Source organism: Seriola lalandi, unplaced genomic scaffold (genome assembly GCF_002814215.2).
Source record: "Seriola lalandi dorsalis isolate HSWRI2012SDOR001 ecotype SW California unplaced genomic scaffold, Sedor1 jcf7180002055008, whole genome shotgun sequence".
Taxonomy (NCBI): domain Eukaryota; kingdom Metazoa; phylum Chordata; class Actinopteri; order Carangiformes; family Carangidae; genus Seriola; species Seriola lalandi.
Genome location: NW_019525551.1, coordinates 911,117 through 936,865, shown reverse-complemented (window position 1 = coordinate 936,865; position 25,749 = coordinate 911,117). Strand labels below are relative to the sequence as shown.

Below are 25,749 nucleotides of genomic sequence, written 5' to 3'. Positions count from 1 at the left end.
TCTGTCATGCCTCCTTAGATATACTTTTACAGTCTGAAAATGTTTGTTGCATGTGGACTGCTACAGGTGTTCAATGTCAGTACTAGTCAGATATTTTAATAGATGCTGACAAAGTAAATCATTTTTCTCCATGTTTTGAGCAGAGATGCTCATCATAACATCTTCCTTTATGTAGTAAATTTATTTTGTGTATTACAATGAAAGCTGTAAATCAGCATAAACATGTCTGACAGCAACAGTAATCTTTAGTCAGACAAAACTGTGCAGTTTTCTACACTACTGTTGTCAAGCTCCACATTATATGCAATAAGTGTCATGTTATAAATTATCTATGTTATATGTGCTTGATATGTAGCCAAGCTTACTTCTTACCCACCTTAGCTCCACTGTCTGTCAGTGTTTGAATTTCACAAGCTTTATATTTTGGTGAATGTTTCCATTTTTCTCTATATTTTGGACAGGTGCTCCTGTGGAAACTGTGCAACCATGCCCACAGAAGCTGAGAACATCTGCTGCTAGGAGATACCACAGGTAGCATTCTCACTGGACAAACGAATCAGTAATTTGTTTTGATTACATTACATTAATAATAAACCATAGCATTTACCATTTGCAATTCACTGTAGGTTACCAGACGGCTATGGGAGATCGAGGGAGATTTACCATGTATGGTAGACCGTCCTGGGTTGGAGCCGCTCTGCCTCAATGTGTTCTGCCTGCAACATGTACCGCACTGACTATGGTCCTTTACGGTTGAGAGGAATACACCAGTACGTTTTGCTTCTTTGTAAAAACATATAGTTTCAATCTAAATAAAAAATGTTAGGCAGTCTTGTTTTACTTCAGTGCACATCATTTTACAATGGTAATAACACACCACAAATAGAGTAACACACCCTCAAATAAATTAGTTTAGCTGCTCTTTGATTTGTAAAGTTCTTCTATCAGCAGATAGTGTGCATATAATATATGAATTCAGAGGAGTCATTTCTTTAGTAACAATCAAGCATTTATTTACATCAAATGAGGAACTTATAATCAGTGATAATAAAAAAACTGTAGGATTCACTGGATCCATAAAAAAAAATTGTGAGACACAACATAGATATATGTTTGCAAGACTAAATGCCCTGTCCAGTTGTTTTAGTCAGTACAGGTATCTAGCCTATAGGAGCTTTGTGAGCTGGTGCTGGGGCTTCCTTGGTCGCAGAATCCGGGTCGTCATTCCAGCCTGCCTGGTCCTACACATCCATGCCGTGTTTCCTGACGCCACATGCCCCAGTACGTGGGTTTTAGACTGGCCCATGATAGAACACATAGCTGGATATGACCTCCTCCTTCTCAGGCCGCTCGAACTGTGCAGTGAGGTCCTCTGGGATGGGGATGGCCAAAGCCGCTTCTGTGTATGGTCCCAGGTCAACAAAGACTTTTTCAAATATGAGGTCCACCACATTCCCTATAAGATTTTGTTTACATTTTTCACTTTTTTTGTGGTTTACAAAACAATGACTGAAAGTCTGTTTCTAACTACCTCCTGACATTTTCTTTACTGTATTTTGTTGTTGATGGAACTGTCATAACATTATACGTGCAATACTTAATACAATGTGTACAAAACATTTTTTGGTTGAAAAATAAAATAATATAACACACCTTTGGAAATTGGACCTTGAACCCTTCTTTTGTTTGGGCTTGTGGTCGGTCAGCATTTTCATTGTAGTACATGGCAGGTAGAGTCTGGAGGTACAGTAAAGAGAAAATCAAAAATGTGAATGTTGACAGAAACCTTAGCCTACACACTCTCACAAGTTCTACGTAACCACAGCTTCATTTACCTGCACATTATTCCAAGACTGATAAATGACTGTTAGGTTTATCAAAAGTAGATGCACTTCAGATGGCTACAGACCTGTACTTCTGATGTGAGGCTGAAGAGTCTTCAAGGATAACTGTGTGCCTACAGTGCGTCAGTCTGGCATGCAACAATCCCTTGTTGCAGGAAGCTGTATAGATGCACTTGATGTTCTGGCCTGAACAGAGGAAACAGAGGCAGTAGTTATGGCAACAGTTGCAAGCAGTGCAAAAATGATAACAACAAATGCACTCAATTATGTGTAAATTGGGTTGTCAATAGCTTGTAAATGCTGCAAATAGCTCACTATATGTGCAAAATGCAAAAAATGTGTATTATAGACTATCCCCTTGGACATATCCCCTTAACTCTGCGCTTATCTAGATATTCCCTACAGGCACTGTATCTGTAAACATGATATAAACGTTCAAACGGCCATCATAAGGCATGACTCTCAATAATAACTTTCACAGCACTAATAAACAAGCCCGGACACCTATGCTAATCACTACGAGCCTATTTTTAGTCCGAATTTTGCTGGCTTTACTTTACAGACAGCTAAAACGCCTTTAAAGTATAATACATTTAACAGAGTGGCTCTAATCAATGTCACACGGCGATACCAAGCAGAAGAATTGCATACAATCTGTACCCGGCTATACCCGGCTGCGTGTCGACGACGCTAAACGTTAGCCACGTTAGCTGCCATGCTAACAACATACGCAACAGGCTCTCGTGAACATACAGTAAAGCAACATAAAATGGTGAAACTTACAGCTCCCAAGTTTGAAGTTGGGTCTCGGACAGTCGGTGCTGATGGTTGAGAAAGCAGTCCAACGTGAAATGGTTAGCCCGCTACAACACTTTAGGGGTTGTAGCAGGTTAACCATTTCACGGTACATTTCCATCAAAAATAAAATAAAACAAATCCGCTGGGTCTTCGGATCCTCAGACGTAGGGGGTAAAAGACTTCTGTGTTGGTTTGTACAGTCAACAACCGAGCAACTAGCGTGCATCGCTCGTACCTTCGACATAGTTTTACCGGAGCCGGTGATGTGAGGGAATAAACGATAGCGGCTGGAAGGCGGACTGAGAGGGCGGAACACACACCTAGCTCGGGGAGTGTCACCCACCTGGGGGGAGGTGTTATTTCCCTTCATGACGACATCAAGGGAAAATCTCCAATTGGCCTGTGTGAGCACACATTTTCTGAAAGGGGGAGCAAGCAAAAGACGGAGAGGATGGACTTTTCTCATGTTTGGGGGGTTTGTAGACAGGCCGGGGACACATATTACTGATAGAAAACCATGGAAAAGTGCATTTTGCATAATATTTCCCCTCTAAGTCACTCTCTCCTCCATTCTGCCTGCCCCCAGCTCACAGGTGTGCCTGATTTGTCTCCTTATGTAACCCGTACATGCTACTAAACAGCCGGGGTTGCGTTGTGTTCTGTGGTGACAATGATTGCAGGAGACAAGACTGGGTATTTAATCTTTTTTACTGTATTTAATAAAAATACATGTGAGCTGCATGTGTGTCTCAACAGTGCTTATTATCCATTCAACCATCTTGAAAACGTCTTTTCTTGTTTTTTGCCTTCTCTTTAGCGACTCTAAAAATAAATAAATATAATAATATATAAAAAAGCAACATAACAACAAAACAAACAATAAACTGAAATAAACTAAATAAATAAAATAAATATGTAAAAAAATAAACATATTAGGAATACAAATTAGAGAAAAACATTAAAATGAATAAATCAATTAATGGACAAAAACCAAATTCAAATAGATAATCAGAAAACTAATCGTCCACAACTTATACAATAAAAAATAGAAATTCACAACTAAACACCACATCAACTGGTATATCAAAACATCCATGGATCATCCATCAGCCCCCACAACAACAAAAAACATTCAACTGCACTGACTGAACAGACACAATAATGAAAACTCTCAAAAACAACTAAAACGAGAAAAATCGACAATAATAAAATGACACGAGCTGCATGTGCATCTCAAGGGTGCTTGTTATCCCTGATGAAAACAAAATAAAAAAAAGAACTGTTGAAAAAGAAATGACTGAGTTCTGTTTATTTTCTTACCTTCGCAGGAAGACTAAACTATCATATGTTAAAAAACTTAATTCTCAAAAACTCAAATCTTTATAAAAGTTTTGTTGAACAAATTAGATATTACTAAGAACAGACGAGCAGTTTGGTTACATTCACATCACAAATAATCACCCTTATGAATGTTTAAAAACTTAGCGTACATTCCTTCGTCATCATGCTGAGAGCATCCACACATACACACACAGACTCACAGCACACAGGAGGAAGAAAATAAAATCAAAAATGAGACAATTATAATGGAAAGTGTTTTGGTGAAAAAGACTATGTTCATTAACTCTATATTGACTGCTGGATTCACCTTCCCCACATTCATTTCTTTTCAAGGTTTAGAAAGGTCTACTGTAAGATCTTATTGAGACACAAATGCTGTGGTCTTTTCCTCCGTTCTCCATCACGTTTGAGATGACTGCCGACACCATAAGGTAATGCGTGACAGGCTAGCCCCACTGGCTTACTGGTATCATAGTGAACTATTGCTGTGCTCTATAGTAGTTGTTTCTTTGAATCTTTGAATGCTTCCTCACATTCAGATGTCCACTTCCAAATTGTTTGTTTTTTTAGCAGTACGTGCAAGGGTTGCAGCTGAGTTGAGCGCTTTTTCATAAATCTGCCATAATAGTTCACCAGTCCGAGGAAGGATTTCCAAAACATTAGTGGGACTCGTAACATTTATTTTGGCTTCTACCTTCTCCTCAGTCGGATGGAGTCCTTCTCTGTCCACAATGTGTCCCAAATACTCAACTCTTTCAGACATGAATTTAAATTTTGACACCTTGGCCCTTACATTGTTCTTCTCCAGACGACACAAAACTTCCTCCAGTTTGTGCAGGTGATCCTCTCTTGAACACAAGTGATCGATATCATCCATGAAACAAGTCACATGATCAATACTTTGGAGGATTTGAGTGCCTTAGTCAGTTCTTCATAACTTTGCTCACTCAGTTTGGCTGATATGACTATATTTTTCAAAGTCTGTAGTCTTCACGTTTGAATGTTGCACTGGCAACGTGGCAGCAAGTCCGCGTTGATTGTAGTTTTTTTTCTCCAATATATTTGTATAATATATTTGTGTATATTAGAATTCGTTTGTCGATTGGCGGTTTTTATTCTATGTCGTCGTTTCGTATGACGATGGAGAAAATAATGTACATGAAGGCAGAACTTCTGGCTTTAAAGTGTACCAGAGCAGGGGCTAAGCTGGCTAGGAGATGGAGATATACCAAGAAATATCAACTCCCTGGCTAACAAGTGAACTGAACCGAACTGTGCGTGGAGCAGGGGAGTGTCTACGGATGAGTTGGGGTGGGCATTGCCCACCCAGAGCTAAGCCTTGTCCACCCAGAAGAATCATCTGCCCATCCAATGAAAACTCTGAAAAGATCACTCATTGATATTTTTTTGAGCGTTCATAGTTTTGTCATTGATTATCAAAAAATGCACCTCTTTCATATTGGCCATTTTGTGGGTGTGGGTGTGCTTAGTCAGGGCTCCTCCTTTACATTATCGCCAAACCATGACGCTTCTTCACACATGCGGTACAGACGCGGTTAAGTGAACTGCAAGACCTGTTTGTAGCTAGCTGCAATCCAATTTAAACTGGTAATACCTTTGATTCTTTTAAGTTGTATTAGTAGTCTTGTATAGTTTCAGTTGAGTTTGCACGTTTTGCAAGCTGCATATTTCTTTTAAGTTACCAGCTCACTTGGTGGCTATTGGTTTAGTGATTAGCTAGCTAGCTAGCCAGCTCCAGGCTAGCTATAGCTGATTTGTTGCTAGTCACAGGAATTGGCTTGTTGGGTATAAAATATTTTTACAGAAGGCTAACATGATTAGTTTTATTTTGCTCGCTAGGTAAATCGTCCAGCATGGATAGGTGGCTCATTAAAAAACAGGCACCCACCTCAACCCCAGTGCATGCTGCCTCCACTGTCAAGCTCAGCACATTTAACAGCACCGAGCAAAGTGTTACTGACTTGGTGTCGGGGTCAGCAAACTTCCGTCCTCCACAAAATCCAGACACACCATCCTCCAGCTCTGCCATGTCCGCTCCTGACTTGAATATGGATAGTCCATCCCAGCCAATTTTAAGTAGTTATCCCAAATGGACAAACTGTGAGAAGCTTTAGTGCTGGCTTGTACCTGTCTCAGCCATGACTATAATATTCTGTCTCTCGTGATGCCTGCTTTTGCTTTGCCTGTCACAAATTTGGTGTTTCCAATTCCGAACAAGAGGATATATTCACAAAACGTGGTTACACTAATTGGAAGAGAGCGCTTGAACGAGATGTGCTGGTGACTCCTCCCATAACCCCGCCCACAGTCCAATAAGCCGCACCCCCGATACCTGCCATCGTCCTGTGCACATAAGGTATGTATACTTTTTCCTGTTAATTGTTTGATTATAGATTAAATGAAATACTTTAGCTATTTTGTGTTGTTTTTTCCTCTATTTTGTATTCTGCATAGGATTTGGTGTAGGAGGAAAAATAAAGGGTTAGCTGACGTTTGTATGTGTGAAGGTGTATTTTTTCAGATTTAGGGAGATTTTTTTTTATCGGTTTAATGTTTTATTTGTTTACGTCAATTGCTCATGCACCTCCTAGTTGGTCGGTTTTGATTGTGATTGTGACTGTTCAACTGTAATCATTTTAACAGCTTTTTTTTTTCAGACCAGCAGAAGAAGAGGACGCTTTTTTAGCAAAAACATGCCTAACAACGGAAAACAGGACATCACTATCACACTATGTGTGCTTAAGCCAAACCGGATGCACCTCAACGCAAAAAGAGACGTGTAGAGCCTTCGGATGGTTTTAAGATAGAGTTCAAGGGGGTAAATGGGTACATTTATTCTGCTGAATATCAGACAACACCCTGTGCAGTAGGGTTCCTCTATCACAACCATCCTGGTCACCGCCTTCAGTATCATCATCAACACCATCTCCTCCAACTTCTCCTTCTCAGCCCTCCTGGACACCTCCCCCATCACCTCGATCATCCCCATCTCCTCCTCCATCTCTGATGATCAGGACACCCCGATATCTCCAGTGTCTCCATCACCACCCCCTGCCGATTCACACGATACAGTGGGGGTCAGCTCTGCTCTCGACAATAACATGACTGAAGCACAGTCTAAGAAGTTCTTGGATGCCAAAATCAGCATTTTCCACTTACCTAACAGTATTGTGTATACGTTTTGGGAAGAGAACTGCTATGGCTGCCAGATCAGTCTGCCCAGCCAGAAACACCACCAGTGTCTGATGGAGATCACTGGGTGTTTCTATGAGCGCCACTTTGATAGCCTTTATGCAAAGACTCTGGACTGAGCAAATGGCATCAAAGGCTCGGAGGACTGAGTGGGAGATGCTGCAGAGAGCACCTCTGACAAAATAAAAGAAATGTATGATAACATGATCTGCGATGACTTTATGAAAGTAGCGCAAATTCGAATGGTTGGTGACTATTGGAGAGGGTTAGAGGAGGACTGAAAGCAATGCGCCACACATTGTTTTTTTTCTGTTTAATCATTTTAGATAGTTTTTTATTCTGTGATTAGCATACGTAGTAAAAATAAGTAAAAGGTTTTGTAACAAACATTGTATATTTTACTCATTTTTTTTCTTTTGTGTGACAATGTTTTACACTGATTAGCACAGGTAGAAAAATAATAATAATAAATAAAATGTATTGTTACAAACATGACACGGTCATTTGTGTTTCAAATCAATCATGGAAAACACGTTGCAAAAGATCTATTACGATCCCTCTCACCCGAGGGGTCTTGGAGGTGTGCATAAGCTGCGCAATGCGGTCAGAGATTGTACAGGAGTGACACCAAAGCTGCGTGATATTAAACATTATTTATTGGGGCAAGATGTGTATACCCTCCACGCCATGTATTGATGTATTTTCTAAGTATGCATGGGTCAACAATTTCAACAACTAATGGATCAGCATAAAATCATGCATTTTTCAACATCAAACGAGACAAAAGCCAGTGTAGTGGAACGCTTCAACAGAACCTTCAAGACTCGAATGTGGAGGTATTTAACATCTGTTAATTCACGCAGATACGTTAATGTTGCCAATGACCTCGTTGACGCCTACAACAAGTCATACCATAGATCAATAAAGATACCGCCAATCGCCGTGAATAAAGACAATGGGAAGGATGTCTTTAACAACTTGTACAAATTGAAACTGCAGAGAGCTATATCCTTTAAATACAGTGTCTAGGATACTGTGAGAATATCAAAACTCAGGTGTGTTTAGGAAATGTTACGAACAAACGGATGACTTTTTCACAGTGAAAGAGCACATAGCCAGACATCCCCCTTTGTATAGACTAACGGATTGCTGGTGAAGCATTGAAAGGCACACAAGCCATATGAGGTGGGATTTATCGAGCTCAAATATCCCAGGGTCTGGCCAAATTTTACAGCAGAAGATGCCGATGTGATAGTATATAATTCTAAAACACAGCAGACATTGACTGTTTCTCTATCAGTTTTTATGATTCTATACCTAGAATGGTTAAAGAATTTAATTCTAAATGCCTCACACACCAGGCAACATCCCACATAAGTTTGCAATACAACAATATTACAAATCTTATTTATTTTTCGGGGTCAGAAGGAACCTCTATAACGTTTAAAGGACGGCTGACAGAAATACTGGGATTCGATCCGGGGCGCCCGTTTGTGATACAGTCAACTTCTCATTTTAGGAAGGTCTACCGCTCCTTACCCCGCCGACATTCACGGTGGAAGTTATACTATATTTGTTCATAGCAACTTTGTGGATTATCAACTCTGTGCCGCTCCTCGGCATATGCCAACTCTGACTTATGACAAGCCACACTACACATCGCTCTCTAAATCAACCATTGATGATATTGAGATCTCATTGAAAAATGACCAAAACCAGTATATACCCTTCTCATAGTAATCATCAAATTACATTTCAGACCAGTGAAGCATTATTTCCAAGTGGTGGATGAAAAATGGCGCACACGCCATACAACCGTGATGACTCCAGATATGTGTCATATTATATGAATCAGGCGAGAGAATTAAGGGGATTTATTGGAACAAGTACACAATATGGTAAAGGGTTAGGAGGTATATTTCTATATCTATTTGGTATGACCGTACCCTTGTTATAAAGAGGGTTCAGCTTGGCTAAACCTTATTTGAAAACAGCCGCCACAAACATTGTGGTGGATGTGGTGTCTACATTGCGAGAAATACGGTATCGATTGGTGGTATACACCTGAAGACCATTAAAAAGACCCCCGCGTTGACGGGAATGCAGCCTCCCCTTGTCTAAATGACGTAAAACAGCTGCCAAAACAAGCAAAGGTGTCAAAAAGAAGTCAGCCATCAACCGAAGTTGTTGTTTTTTTCACAAAATAACCATGGCTCATATTCATAATCAGTCAGAAGAATGTGTGAAACTGAGCTGGATCTATTTAGACTTCTATTGAAAAATCCACATTTGTTGAAATCCCTGTTGAAAAGGTCCTCTGGAGTTTTACACATCGGCTAGTGATTATCTCGATTTGAATGACACCTAAATGTTTACGCGCGTGAGAATCACAAATGATGACGGGCCAAACCTGCCTAATGTTGCAGATGTAGGCTTTATAAAATATCCCGGATGCACGCTGTTCTCACAGGTTGATATGGGGCAGGCTTACATATCCATATCCATACAGTACATATCCATATTGCGGGATAATTGAATGTTTGATCAACTATGGAAAACACACACTAGACATGTAGTTCTATTTTATAAAGATACCAGCATGAATGCTACATCCATAAATGGACACAACCAGGGGCTTGTTTTGTTACACTGGGAACAGCAGAACCGTATAATTAAGTGCGCCAATACACGCTGAGTTGTTATATCAAGAAAAACTATTGCTTAATGGTGTTGACATTTTTCTGAAAATTATACGATCAAAAGATGAATTCTCTCTAATGACTGCTGCAAATACACAATACAGCGTTGAGATTATATCAGCCAGAAGGTTTCTGTTGCACCTACTGACAGGCTGGAGCACAGCAGGGCTCTACAACATGCTAATGCTAAATATGCTATAGACAGAGTGTCTTTGAAAACTTTTTCCATACCCACAGGAACAAGGGTTTGCAACCAAGAAAATCTTTACATCAGACAGATCCCTAAATTCGTTATAGTCGGATTTGTTGATTTTATATGTCTGTACGCAGATGGAAAGTCTAACCCAGCAAATCCGTTTTAACTGCTTTTTCAGAGGACAGTAGACAAGAGAGTATTACAAGCTGATCCTGACCACCAGACGTCGTCTAAAAGACAGATCGTTGGCCATAAGTCAAGATTTTGGTGCGGGCTACACCTTATTCTGTTTCAACCTGGCGCCCGATGAATGATGTTCAGGGAATGTGTTGCTGGACAGGCGATGTGAGGCTGGAAGTCCGCTTCAGAACACCATTGCTTTGCACAGTTAATCTGATATTTTATTTTGTTTTTGATTCATTTATTGAGATATCAAATAGGAGACAGGTACTACTGGACTACAATTAAAAACTAATACAATATAATTAACTAGTATTATTGTAAAAATAATTATTAATGGTAAATTTCTTGGGAGTGTATGCATGCGATCAATTACCAAAATACACAAGCACATCCGTCTAACATGCTTGGTGAGCATTGGTTGGCTATTTATATTACAAAACACAAACAAGGATATTTTTTTGACAGTTTTGGCAACCCACCTGACTGCAATGATGCAATTTGTCGATTTGTCAACAAAAGATTACCCGGTGTATGCCACAGAAATCATTTTACATCTGTACAATATGGAAAATAAAGTTAAACTACTTGTAACAATGATAATTTTCAAATAAAACAAATGAGAACATGATCATTTATCAAGACCTTTCTTCTTTATTCATGTTTCACATAGTTTAAAAGCACATATAAAAATGAAACAGACACAGTTCTGTCATTAGTACATTTATGTAGCATAAAAAATACATTCATTCATTCATTCTGTCTTGCTACATTAAAAAAAACAAGAACACATTATACAATATACAATGTTTTTAAAAAACATTTTCAAAGGATGATATATTCTGTACATAATAAAGTGTCTGAGCTGTCATGGGTCATAAAACTCGCTTCATTAGCCTAGTCATCACCCCCTTTAAATTCAGAAATAACACGGCGTACTTGAGTATTTGGGATAGCAGATAGTGGTATATTCAAACCGGCCAATGTTTTTAAAAACATAGTCCATCCCATGGGTCTCGAAATGACGACGAAGACGAAGACACTCGGCTGTGATTTATATAACTCCAACAGGGCCAGATTTCTTGCACACATGACAATATTACCCCTTCTGCTTTTTAGGGATGTAGACAACCGGTTGATCTGAAAGCAAAGACGTTCTGAGTCTTAAATAATCTGGTGTCTTGGCTTTATAATCTATAAGGAGATACCTATAGGCAGCCCCTGTGGCTGGCCTCTAAAAAATATTTTGTATTGTATATTTATCCCTAGGGTTTTTAAACAAAACAAGGTAGTTGGTATTTAAACTAATAGTTCCACTAGCCTTACCTTGAATAAATAAATTTTGAACTAATTATTTACAGCTGAGATTTCTATGATGTACATATTTGGTAAAGACGTTTTGTACTTCTATATTATTACTAGCGTAATTCATTAAATTGTCTATTATAAACAGATTGTTTTTGTCTGGGGGTAGCAGTACATCATCACACAGAGATTCAGGCAATCCAATTTTGGCATTCAGTGTTACGCCTTTGCATTTTACTTGTGTCTTGCCATGCAGTGTGTGATAGGCATAGCACTTTGGACCCTGACCCAAACTCTATGATGTAATCTTCTTCAGGGCCGCCACCACCATCGTTGAGCTCGTCTGACAAATCTCCCAGGTATGGACACAGGGGTGAGACCCACTTGCCTGGCCGTGAGGAAAAAACTACAGAGTCTGTGTCACAATACAAAACCTGTTGCTGCAGCTTGTCCAATATGTCATATAGCATGAGCCTGGCATAGGCCATTGTCATGGCTCCTATAAAGACATTTACATTTCTTATCCTGGACCCCCTACCGCAATACACCACTGCACCATAGCCACATCATCCGAGATGAAACAGAACTGCCGCATATCATAATGGTCGCTGAACATTAGTTGTGTAAATCTTACTGGTTCTGTAATCAACTTACATGATGGCATGTTGTTTTGCATGCTAAACCGACTCCACAGTGAGTTTAGGAGCAGTTTGTTGCAGCCCCTGACAGCCTTGTTAAGGCGGATTTTATAAGGATCTAACCCGATGCCCTCCTTTTCCAAATACTCTATGTATTTTTAATGCTCTTCAGGTGTTTTCACACAATTGGTATAGCCATAGACTTTAAACAAAGTATTTGTCTTGTTGGGAAAATGCCACACTTCATCAATGTGCACAATCTGATACCACTTTTGAAGCGCTTTTTCAAGCTCAAATGACACCCATGTGCCAGACAGCTTTCTCTCACCGTTGCAGTACCTGCATTCACCGGTCTGGTTCGGATCATCAGCACACCTGCAGCACAATGGGAACATGAGCTTGTTGCTACACTTATAGGGCAGAACAGGGTGGTACAGACCTCTTGGTGGGAGCACAGTGCACTTTACAAGCCCAAAATAATTACTAATGGGTTTGAAATTGCGACGGATAATCTGGGGTGGCCAACAGGGTAACCTTTTTTCAATTTAACAGTCGGGTACAAACTGGTGAAGTCAAAATAATTAATCTTTTCATCATTTGTGACCTCATGGTGTAACTTCATCGCGTTTTTTACGACCGCAAAACAGCGGTTTCTGGGGTTGAGCCTTTCTGTCTTTTTGTAGCTGGTTTGAAATGTTTGGACTGATAGGTCTGACTTTGTTAATTCCCGTCATTCATATTCCCACATCACAACAACCTGTAGACCTCTTTCCAAGCAGCTATTTTCTCTTTGAACATACTGTATAGCTCGCCATAAGGGACCTTGGTGGACTGTAAATGACACTGCACATGACATTTGACGCATCCGTGAAGGAAGCAGCCAGCAAATTCATAACACCTATTTGCAGAGGCATCGTACCCGTCCACAAATTATGGCCCAAATTGCTGTTCACCACCACTGAGTGTGTTTTTTATCTTTTATATGTTTTCTGTATGAGCCAGATATTCAAGCCACTGCATAGACACATCTGAATACACCTTATTCTGCTCTATGTACGCACCTTCATACGTGAGCGCCAGCGTGTCTTTGGGGAGAAACAGGATTTTGAATACACCCATAAAGTTAGATGCCAAAGTGGTGAAAGCGAATGGGTCAATCTGTGTCCATTTGAGAAATGCTTCTCCGTAAATTGTACATGCTTTGCGCAACACCTCCACATCATTGATACAGTAGCGTCGAATTTCCACTTCATAAATTTCTCTTTCTGGCACTCACTCATACTGCTATACCCATAGTAGGAAGGATTTGGGTAGGGCCCTACGTAATATTCATTGGGGCTGGTGTTAAATATTTGGGGTAACTAGCCTTTCTCCAGATCCTCGAATCCTAAGGCTGCCAGTGTTTTTGACAGGTGCATGGGTAGGAAGCTAAACAAATCAATCCACCACTGTCGCAATGCTTTGTCATACATGAGAATGACCCTGCTACCTCATCATCACCATGGGTGCGATTCCATGTTTGACAAAGTATTCCAACAGTATGTAATTATCAAAACCAGACGCGTTATGTGCAATGAATGTATATCCGCTGTATTTCGGGCGCTTGTAGTGTTTTATGAAGGCACTCACACATTTTAATGTGTTGAAACAAAACTTGTTTCCCTCCATGTCCATTGCACACACAAAAGTACCAGTACCTCAGTGTGTCACAGGGTATTACATTATGTTTGGTCTGTTTTCATTTATGTTGGGTAAAACAGTGATGTGATTTGCAAATGCACTTACAGTCGGGACATTTTATGCTTTTGCCCTGGTGGTTATGACACTCTGTAAAGCTCACATTGCACCTATGCTTACAAATGTGGTAGAGCGGACTTTCATATGTTTTGTAACAATACTGACAGACATACCAAGCCCCAGAAAAAAACCTGTCCGATTTTCAATCAAATAATAGTGGTCGTCATGTAGATATAGCCAAATTGTCTGTGTGTTGGGGATTTCGGTTGTTTGAAAACACTGCAGCCGTTTATGCGCAGCAAGTTTGGTGGAATACTATAATTTTCACACCGAGGTGTTTCTCAAATTTGCCGACATTAAAGAGAGATACTTTGTGCATGTGATCAAATCCCACAGCCCTGTGCAGTTGTTTAGCATATTCCAATCCCCAGAGTGGGGCATGGCAGCATCGGCAAAATGCACTAGGCAGAGAGAGAAACACATATTGTTGTTACCACTATTGTTAGGGTTGTACAGAAAGTGCACTTTCTTTGCTAAAATCTCATCTTACCCCAATTTCAGACATGCACCGCTGCTTCTATTCTGTGCCACCATAACAATAAATTCCAATTCGTCGTCAGTCAACGAGGTGTCATTGCTTTGTAAGACTTGTGAAATTTCTTCCATAAACAAGTCTGCATTATATTAATTGTCCGAATTTAAAATAGTCTGTATGTCGCTGGCCAGGGATGGACCTCTCAATACTACATTGTTACGTCCCTTAGTTGGTGCTAGGGGTGGCAGGAACCGTAACATGACACATCAAGAAGTGAAAATGAGTCAAGGAGTTCTGGAAGGTAGTTTATTTGCAACCTGAAGGTCTCAACAAGGAAGTCACATGTGGGGGAGGAAGTGACAAAGGTGGTGTGCCAAATAAATGAACAGAATTAAACAAAATGAGGCCTCAGCTATCTTCCTCTACTGAACAAAAAAACACAAAAGAAAACCTGTCTACCTAATCTAAAACAAGAGCCTCCTAAACAATACAGCGGGTGGCACCCACCACTAACCTAATGTTTGTAGACAAAGGAAAACTGCGTGTTGAGATGTACAGGGTACTCCAACTTACCTACCTCCTTCCTCCCTCCACATACCTTCAGTACATCCCATATCCATAACACAACTGGCAGGCTCTCTACTATCAGGAAGAATGAAAAGAGAGCGATCTCCTTCTTCAGGCTCCCTTTTTATTGGAGGATTCGAGGCAGATGATTGGCCACTGGGACAGCCATGGGCTCAATAAGACATCCTCCACTAGTCTGCTCAGGGAGAGCCCAATCACCAATCAGCATCTGATGGGAAACCAAGTGAGAGAGAGACAGAGAGAGAGAGACAGAGACAGAGAGAGAGAGAAAAAACAAAAACAAACAGCCTGCCCTTGCCTGACACGTAACAACATTTAAAACACTATTGGCTGGTCAAACCTCTAACGCACGATCAATAACATCAGACAGCCTTTATCTGGTATCTCCTCCGGATCAGCGAGATCAATCTCTCTCAAATCAATACGTTGCTGCGATTCGGGAATTATAAAAGCAGGCATGTCCCTGACCTGTATCTGCCCTCTCTCTCTTACTTAGCTCTAAACATAGGCCATAAATAGTGCTTAAATCAAGCAACTCTTCTGAGTTTTTGAACTCTACTCCCTGCCTAAGACACGTGGGCACCATATGGAGAATATCACTGTTTGCCTGTGACTGTACAGTCTCATCAAGCAAATTCAGTGTATCCCCGAGCTGTAATGTGTCACCGGTGTACTGGCTCTATTATTCAACCAGCCATCATTTTGAAAAAATGATCGAACGTTATCTAGTTGCTGTTGTTCAAACTCATTGAAATGGTCTGCAGACTGTGTCTCCAACTCCACATGCGCCCAAGTTGCCCTGTCCAGCTCCCTTTGAAGCGCTTCAACAGCTTGAGCTGTCTCGACCGCCGCCTTGCCAGGGGATACAGTAGCCGATTCCTGCACTGGTACTAACTGCTGTAACACACCTCTCTCAGACCTATGAAAAGTTAGAAAAAATCATCCATCAATACAAAAAAAAAGGCAGCAAAAACAATTCAACTAGACTTTTTAAAAATGTTATACATACCTTGTATCCCTTCTTGTTTTAGCAGTTTTCTCACACCTTTTCTGGTTTTGAAAAATTCTTTGGTTATTTACCATAAGGTTGTGCTGGATCTGCACAGGCTCCCATTCTGATCTCGCCATTTTCTCTAAAGGTAACAGTGTGCACCATGAACAATTACATTTTTGTTCATGAAGTGAAGAACACTTGAGTCTTTTACTACTCTTCCTGGGGTCCACAGGAACAGTGCCATTAAGTCCTAGCAATTAGGCAAAGGGAAATAAGTCATTTTCGGAGTTGTATTACACTTGTGTAGCCAGTTGGTAGCAGCATGTGGAGCAACATTATCGAAAAAATCCATGCACAGCCTACTGCAGTGCTTCAGAGTGGACTACACTGTATTGTCATTAGTGATTTTAAAGTCATGTCATATTTAGCTCTGAAACAGCCGAGTGTGTGCAGATACCCTGAGACTTGTAAAGTCCTCTCTGTGAGTATTACAAACTTGGTGCAGTGCCTTGAAACAAGTTTTTTACTGCACCTGGACTAATTGTCTAACCAGTACCTTAAGCAACATAACCACAGCCCCTGAACTGTTTTAACACAGGGCTATTTATGTCTGAATTTTATTCATTTTACCTTTGGAATTCGACAAACCTGGACAAGCAAATCAGTGCAATTCAAAAGTCCTGATCCCAAGATGATAGTTTTGTCTGAAAAATCAATACAAATTACATTTTTGTGTGTTGTTCAGGAAGTATTTTGGTGAGAAGATTGGTCTGTACTTCGCCTGGTTGGGCCTGTATACCCAGATGCTGATTCCTGCCTCTCTAGTGGGAGTTATTGTCTTTCTGTATGGATGTGCAACAGTCGATGACAATATACCAAGGTAAACACACGCACACTTACAAACACAAAGTTCAGCAAGATCTGTCAGCTATTTTGATTTGACAACTTGATTATCAGCACATTAAATTGCCACAGCATATTGAACATTCCGTGCCTTGATGTGCAGGAACATCAGTCTCATTGGTTATTAAAGCATCACCAATCCCAGAGATCTGAGGTTCTGCAGAGAAATCTAACATGAAATGATTTGAAATCTCACTGGAAGCTTTATTAGCGCTCTGTCCCTGAAGTAAAGATGAGCTCTGTAATGTGTAAAGCTTTCCATATATTATTGTTCAGTGAATGGAGTGACAAGAACTGCCTCTTTCTGAACACCTAAGACCAAGGAGTTGGTCATCGACTTTCGGAGGTCTAGGCCCACCCTTCTGCAGCATGTCCAACATGAACACAAAGAGACTGGACAAGCTGATTAAAAAGGCTGGGTTTGTGCTTGGCAGGAGTGTGGACTTACTCAGGACTGTTGTGAAGAGACGCATGCAATTTAAGATAGAGGCCATCTTAGACAATACCAACCCTCCTCTCCACAACATTCTGGCAGGACAGAGAAGCAGCTACAGAAGCTTCCCTTCTCTTTCCCAAACCATTTTCGAAATGTCCAACTTCCATGTGTGGGGATATGAATATGTCCGCACTTTATTTTACAGTACACTAATAAGATGTAACAAGCTGTACTTTGTTTCAAATTAGACAAAACTATAAATATTATGTTCATATATACACAGAGAAAAGTTGATACTAAAAAAGAAAAGAATATCCCAGTGGAGACAAAGCTTCATTCAGCACAGCATCACATTGGAGGTTGTTTTAGTTTCAAAACTGTTGAACAGATGACTGGAAGTAAGCATCATGCTACCTATCATATCCAGAGCCATAAATGAGTAAGCGTTAGAATGCTTGCTGTTAGCTGAAATCTCAGCAGTCCGTGCAATCATCTTTGCCGTAAACTGTCCAGAGTAAAAATGATCTGACCTACATTAAGGTAGCACTGCCACACTACACGGTAGCCATTAACTGTATTCTAAAAACCATTTTATCGTTCCGCTGATGCCTGACTTTTCTCTGTCTATCTCTGCTGGAGTGTAGGATTATAACATTACAGCTGTGCCCATAAACACACATGACAAATCTGTTAGGAGAAATATGCAATTAAATCTGTCAAGGTAACTAAGTTTGAAAAAGAAATGAATGACAAACATCTGTATAAAGCCAGTATATTGTTTCTCTACAAGTGGCATTCATTTTTAAACAATTTGAAATAAAAACTATTATTTAGTCAGATGTTGGAGCGTTTTGTAAATATGCAAAACACAAATTATTGTAAGTAAAAACATCTAATAGTATAATTCCCTAAAGGTCAGACTACTCTTTTAAGTAGTTAAATATTAGGACTCAATAATGGACAAAGTGATTAAATGAGAGTTGAATAATATCAATGTGGATAAAGAACAAGAAGAACAATTAGACAGAGGGGGAGACAAAGGAAAAGGTTTGATGAATGAGTTGAGAAACTGGGGCTTCCACTTCTTCCTGCTTCTCATCATCCACAGGATATTATGACACATGCTGGCGGCACATATTTGCAGCCAGCGCAGATACATGCCACACACACTTAGTACAAGTGTTAACGTGAGAGTGTCACCATGACACACAACCACACAGTAACAAAAAACAGACCTCCTGTGTGTCTGTTATAGAATAGTTCCATTGTGTGCACACAGTGTCAGGAAGTTCAAAATGAACATTTCAGGAGGAATAACAGCTAATGTAAATCATACAATATTTTCAGATCTGGGCGACACCAATTTAAGAGTTGTTATTACCAATATAATAAAACCCTGAGGTCATTTTCTTATGTTCTCTCTGAGTTATATCTTTGCCTTTATTATGACGCAGTGAGAGAGAGAAAGGTAAGTCAGGGTAGAAAGAGGGTATAACATGCAGCAAAGGGCCTGGGCTGGACTCGAACCCAGGGCCACTACAATATGGACCCAGCCTTGATGGTACATGCTGTACATGGTGAGCTTTTGCTACTGAAGAGAAACCTAACTTGTGTGGCAATCATTCATTTTTTTCTATTTTGTTTCAAAATGAATTAATTTATTCTTACACTTAAGGAACATTTGAGCAAAAGTCGAGCAGAATCCAATCCATATACAGTATGTAATATATTATTGTGTGTGTGTGTGTGTGTGTGTGTGTGTATGTGTGTGTGTGTGTGTGTGTGTGTGTGTGTGTCTGTCTGTTTTCCAGCATGGAGATCTGCCACCCAAAGAACAACATCACCATGTGTCCTCTTTGTGACAGAGTGTGCAGCTACTGGAAACTTAGTACAGCCTGTGGAACGGCTCGGGCCAGTCACCTGTTTGACAACCCTGCCACTGTTTTCTTCTCTATATTCATGGCTCTGTGGGGTGAGTGAACACACATCAGCTCACTCTAAAACATAATTGTGATTGGTTGGTTGATTTTTAGCTGTATTCTGATTGGTTGATTTATATTCATATTCTGATTGATTGATTTATAGCTGTATTCCAGTTAATTAATTTGTAGTTATTGGTTGATTTGTAGCTGTATTCTGATTTGAAAATTTGCAGGTGTATTCTGATTGGTATGTTGATTTGTAATTGTATTGTGATTGGTTAGTTCAATTTCAACTGTATTCTAATTGGTTGATTTGTGGCTTCATTCTGATTGGTTGATTTGCTGCCTTTTTCTAATTGGTTGATTTATATTAGTTTTCTGATTGGTTGATTTATAGCTGTATTTCAATTGCTTGATTTGTAGCCATATTCCAATTGATTGTTTTGCAGCTGTATTCTGATTGGTTGATTAATAGCCATATTCTGTTTCGTCAATTCGCAGCTGTATTCTGATTGGTTGGTTGATTTGTAGTTGTACTGTGATTAGTTGATTGGTTTGTAGCTGTATTCTGATTGGTTGATTTGTAGCCGTATTTTGATTGGTTGATTTGTAGCCATATTTGATTGGTCCTGATGACTTAATGCAATCTTTCTAACAGTTTGTTCAATTCATTTATCACTACCTATATCCCTTATTCCTTATTTCACTTACCCCTACCTATTTCCCGATTCAAACAATGGTCAGTGTGTTACCAAGCGGCATCTTATTTTAGTTATTTACCTAACCAAGTTACAGTATCTTCACCCATATTACCTAAACATGTACTTATTGAGTGCCGAAGGAAAGAATCCTAAACCCCAGATATTAGTTCACATTTTACCACTTCCCGTTCCCTTTTCCCAAAGTCTATGCATTTTCTGAATGGGTTTTTGGTTAAATGGCTGGAATAAGGTCTGTGGTTAACACAAGCTCAAGACATTTTCACGTTTATTCTATGACTGAAATACACCAGTAAAAACCCCGGTCCTGATTTCTTTAGGTCTCACAATTTCATATTCCAACATTCTGGAATGTCAAAGATTCTGTTCTAGAATCAGGTATAGTTCTAGAATGTTATGTGAAATGTGGCTTTCAAAGTTACAATTGCAGAATGTTAAGTTACACTCCCAGGCTGTTTGAACTGTAACATTCTTTAACTAGTAAGTGTGAACTGTTACAGCTCTAGAATTCTGGGTCAAAATGAAGCCCATTCAGTTTTATAGAAATTGTTCGCCTGGCGCATATGCATGGATATATTATAAGGTCTTATAATACAACCATGTCTGTACTGGTAGCACCAGCCAAGCTGGGCTGTGTCTATGGAGATGTTATGTAGCATGCCGTAAAACTGTCATAAAATGTGAAGAGTGAATGCAACTCACGTTCACGTTCATCATTTGTAAACTGATTCGCTCAGTTCAGCGTTCACAAAAATATGAGTTCATGCACAACACTGTGGCTGGACACATTCCTTTTGGTCCTTCTTGACGTGATAGGATCACGCAGTTGCTACAGATTTTCCGGCTGCACATCCATGATGCAAAACTCCCGTTCCACCATATCCCAAAGGTGCTCTATTGGATTGAGATCTGGTGACTGTGGAGGCTATTTGAGTACAGTGAACTCATTGTCATGTTCAAGAGACCAGTTTGGGATGATTTTAGCTTTGTGAATGGTGCATTATCCTACTGGAAGTAGCCATCAGAAGATGGGTACACTGTGATCATAAAGGGATGGACATAGTCAGCAACAAGGTAGGCTGTGGCATTTAAACAATGCTCAATTGGTATTAAGGGCCAAGTTTGCTTAGAAAATATCCCCCACACCATTACACCACCACCACCAGCCTGAACCGTTGATACAAGGCAGGATGGATCTATGCTTTCATGTTGTTTAAGCCAAATTCTGACCCTACCATCTGAATGTCACAGCAGAAATCGAGACTCATCAGACCAGGCAACGTTTTCCCAATCTTCTTTAGCCCAATTTTGGTGAGCCTGTGCGTATTGTGGCCTCAGTTTCCTGTTCTTAGCTGAAAGGGGTGGCACCTGGTGTGGTCTTCTGCTGCTGTAGCCCATCTGCTTCAAGGTTTGTCGTCTTGTGAGTTCAGAGATGCTCTTCAGCATACCTCGGTTGTAACGAGTGGTTATTTGAGTAACTGTTGCCTGTCTATCAGCTCAAACAAGTCTGACCATTCTCCTCTGACCTCTGGCATCAGAAAGGCATATTCGCCCAGAGAACTGCCACTCACTCGATATTTCCTCTTTTTCGTACCATTCTCTATAAACCCTAGAGATGGTTGTGCGTGAAAATCCCCGTAGATCAGCAGTTTCTGAAATACTCAGACCAGTCCGTCTGGCACCAACAATGATGCCAGGTTCAAATTCACTTAAATCACCATTCTGATGTTCGGTTTTAACTTCAGCAGATCATCTTGACCATGTCTACGTGCCTAAATGCATTGAGTTGCTGCCATGTGATTGGCCTATTACATATTTGTGTTAACGAGCAGTTGAACAGGTGTACCTAATAAAGTGGCCGGTGAGTGCAAAAGTGCATAGTCCTTAAATTTTATGTGAAATGTGGCTTTCAAATTTAAAATTTGAGAATGTTAACTCCATGACTGTTTGAACTGTAACATTCTATAACTAGTAACTAGTGACCTGTTACAATTCCAGAATGCTAAGTCACATTTGCAGATTGCAAAATTCTAGAATATCAGAGATTCAGTTTTAGAATGTGAGGCTATAGTTCTAGAATATTATGTAAAATGTGGCTTTCAAGTGCTTAAATGAGACTACAGAGGTTGTCGAGGACATTTAACGTCATCACATCGAACATGAAAACTGATCTGTGTGTTTATACTCAAGCTCTTACAAACTATCACTAACTTTGTAAGAGGAAAGGCTTTTGTAGAAGAGGTCAGAGCTAAATCAAACTACAAGTTGGAATTTTAGTGGGTGTCCTGCGATTGTGGTGTAGTTTGTTCGCCTAATAATTGTTTTTTACAATTAGTGATTGTATTTAGGCTTCAAAAATCAATTATGCTTATGCATGTCACCGAGATTATTTTTGCAGTAATCCAAAAAAAGCCCATGTAAAAACCAATTGGCTTTTTTTCAAGGGAACCATAGTAACGCTAACATCCAGGTTGGCCTACAAAAAGACGTCATCCCTGCAGAACTCTATTGTACCTATCACTATCAGTCTCCCCTATCCAATGCACCTGGCCACTGAAATGTCTATATTTATAGCTGAATCATACATGAATTTCAGTGTCTGAGTGTCTCTGTGTATTTGATGGATCTTTCTCTCTGGTTCAAAGCTGCCATGTTCATGGAGCATTGGAAGAGAAGGCAGATGAGACTGAACTATGAATGGGACCTGACGGGGTTTGAAGATGAGGAGGTAAGTGGTGCTAAAATCATCACTGAGAATGAATAGAATGAAAACGAAAAGGAAGATGTGAACTACACTTGCATGAAGAACCCCATCACCTCTAGTAAACATGATTCAACATTTATGATTCCTATAAGCATTCCTATAAATATTTTTGACAATGGGGGCAAATTTTCATATTCTAATGAATTAATACATCACCATCAGTAATGTGATCTTGATCTCTCTGCATGTATCTCCTTTCCATGATGTAGTAAGTCAGATTTTCAAGATAAATAAATACATTAACCAATAGATTTTGAGGAAACGTAGCCATAAACACTCCACCATAATACCTCTGGCCTGCTGTCACTGTTACAGCTGCTGGTGCCAGGACTGGCTTTCACAAACAAATCAAATAAATGTGCCTTATCTGGGAAACATGGTAAATACTTAAAATACTAACTCATTGTGCTGTATTTGCTGATTCATGGCTTGGAACTTGCAGCAAACCACACTCAAAATGTGTGTAGTTCTTACTAAACAACAGTTTTGAAAAAAATATTTTGATGAAAGTACCCCATTGATCTAAAAAAAAAAAAGTAAGCTCATATTGTATTGTTTAAAAAAAAAAATGCTACGAGCACAATCCAGCATGGTCTAACCCTTAATGTTTTATGGGTTTGTGCTTTGTGTTTTTTTTTATGTTTGGCGGTGGGACAAATTTTTGATTTATCATTTTTTAAATGTACACACACATTATTATACTAAATGGGCAACCTCATACTACTGGGAACGAGGTGACCTCACCACAACAAAGTCTGCAAGGTCAAGAAAAAGAAAGGTTTGGAAATAAGTTAACTTTTCAAGATCACCTAAATCACTTTATTATGCAGGGATTGCTTACATAAAAGAAATGCCACCAAAGATGTTTGAGAGTAAGTTTTATTAGGGAGTATCCATGGTTATAAAAAGTTAAGACAGTTCATGTTTCATTAGATTAGATTAGATTAACTTTATTTATCCCACAACTGGGAAATTCATTTACCACAGCAGAAAATAAACATCTATAGAATAAAACATCTATGGAAATATACAACAAAAATTATACCAATATACACTAATAAATACAATATACACAACACACACGATATGTACATGAAAAAGTGCAAGTTTGCACATGGTCATGAAGAGCAGGAGTTGTGGAGTCTGACAGCTGCTGGAATGAAGGACCTGCGGAACCTCTCCTTCTCACACCGAGGATGTAAAAGTCTGCTGCTGAAGAAGCTACTCAGAGACCCTACAGTGTCATGCAGAGGGTGAGAGGTATTGTTCATGATGCAGCTTAGCTAACATCCTCCTGTCACCTACTTCCTCAATGGAGTCTAGGGGGCAGCCCAGGACAGAGCTCGCTTTCCGGATCAGTTTGTTGAGCCTCTGCCTATCCCTGTCAGTGCTGCCCCCTCTCCAGCAGACCACAGGAAGTAGATGGCTGAGGCCACCACAGAGTCGTAGAAGGTCCTGAGGAAAGCCCCACACACACCAAAGGACCTCAGTCTCCTCAGCAGGTGAAGGCGACTCTGACCCTTCTTATAGAAAGCGTGGGTGTTGGTGGACCAGTCCAGTTTGTTGTTTAGGTGAACCCCCAGGAACTTGTAGTTTTCCACCACCTCGATGTCCAGTCCCTGGATGTTCACTGGTGTGAAGTGGGATGTCTTCCGCCTGGGGTTCACAATCATCTCCTTTGTTTTGCTGGCATTAAGCTGAAGCTGGTTGATCTTGCACCAGCTGACAAAGTCCCTGATGACTGTCCTGTATTCCAGTTCATTTCCCTCTGAAACACACCCAACAATGGCTGTGTCGTCAGAGAACTTCTGGACGTGGCAGTGCGTGGTGTTGTGTGTGAAGTCCGAGGTGTACAGGGTGAAGAGAAAAGGGGAGAGCACTGTACCCTGGGGGGCACCTGTACTGCAGAACACCACATCAGACACACTGTGACGAAGCCTCACGTACTGTGGTCTGTTGGTGAGGTAGTCTATCATCCATGCAGCCAGGTAATGGTCCACTCCCACACTTTCCAGCTTCACTCTGAGCAGTGGCGGCAGGATCGTGTTGAAAGCACTAGAAAAGTCAAAAAACATGACCCTCACAGTGCTCCCACTGTCCTCCAGGTGTAGCAATGATCTATGCAGTAGGTAGATCACTGCATCGTCCACCCCAACACTAGGCCGGTAAGCAAACTGCAGGGGGTCCAGCTGTGTGCTCACCAGTGGTCTCACGTGACTCAGGATGATGCAAAGTCTTCATCAGGTGAGAGGTCAAGACAACAGGCCTGAAATGGTTAGGCTCCTTGGGGCGCTGGGTTTTAGGTACCGGGACCACACAGGAGGTCTTCCACAGGGCCGGTACTTTCTCCAGGCTCAGGCTCAGATTAAACAAGTGCATGAGCACACCACAGAGCTGATCTGCACAGTCTTTCACTAATCTGGGGCTGATGCCATCCGGACCTGGGGCCTTCCTTGTCTTGATCTTCTTAAGTTGACACTTCACCTGATCAACTATTATGGAGAAGGGGGTGGAAGATGACTGAGGTGAGGATATGGGGGTGGTGGGGGGTGAGAGGGGGCAGTTGTATTGGTGGGGAGGGGAGGGCTGTAGGTGAATGGGAGTTGAAAGTAGCGGGTTGAGGGGGAGCTGGCCCAGGGAGGTGTGAAGAGGGTGCAGGGCAGGTAAGGGGGGAGGGGGCAGAATCAAATCTGTTGAAGAACAGATTCAGTTCATCGGCCCATTTCTTGTCGCCGCAGCTCAGGTCTCTCCTTACTCCTTTTCCGTGGCCAGAGATGTTCTGCAGTCCACTCCAGACATCTCTGGTGTTATTCTGCACCAGCCGCTCTTCCAGTTTCTGTCTGTAACAGTCCTTCCCTTTCCTGATTTTCTGTTTGAGTTCCTTCTGGACTCTGCGCAGCTCCTCCTTGTCCCCCAATCTAAAGACCCTCTTCTTCT

At 40.6% G+C, this 25,749-nt stretch overlaps 1 protein-coding gene and 1 long non-coding RNA gene across 3 annotated transcripts in view; both read left to right on the top strand.

Moving 5' to 3' along the window:
* The window catches only part of LOC111647727 (anoctamin-1-like), a 138,501-nt gene that overhangs the window by 63,300 nt on the left and 49,452 nt on the right, over positions 1 to 25,749 (top strand). For both annotated transcript variants that reach the window (XM_087171550.1, XM_087171551.1), the window contains exons 10-12: positions 16,814 to 16,948; positions 19,219 to 19,379; positions 22,694 to 22,776. In XM_087171550.1, the coding sequence (XP_087027676.1) occupies positions 16,814 to 16,948; positions 19,219 to 19,379; positions 22,694 to 22,776 (379 nt within the window). The remainder of the gene's footprint in view (positions 1 to 16,813; positions 16,949 to 19,218; positions 19,380 to 22,693; positions 22,777 to 25,749) is intronic.
* Positions 60 to 1,652, top strand: LOC147817171 (uncharacterized). Its single transcript, XR_015436583.1, has 2 exons — positions 60 to 531; positions 627 to 1,652. It is a non-coding gene; the product is annotated as an uncharacterized LOC147817171 (long non-coding RNA).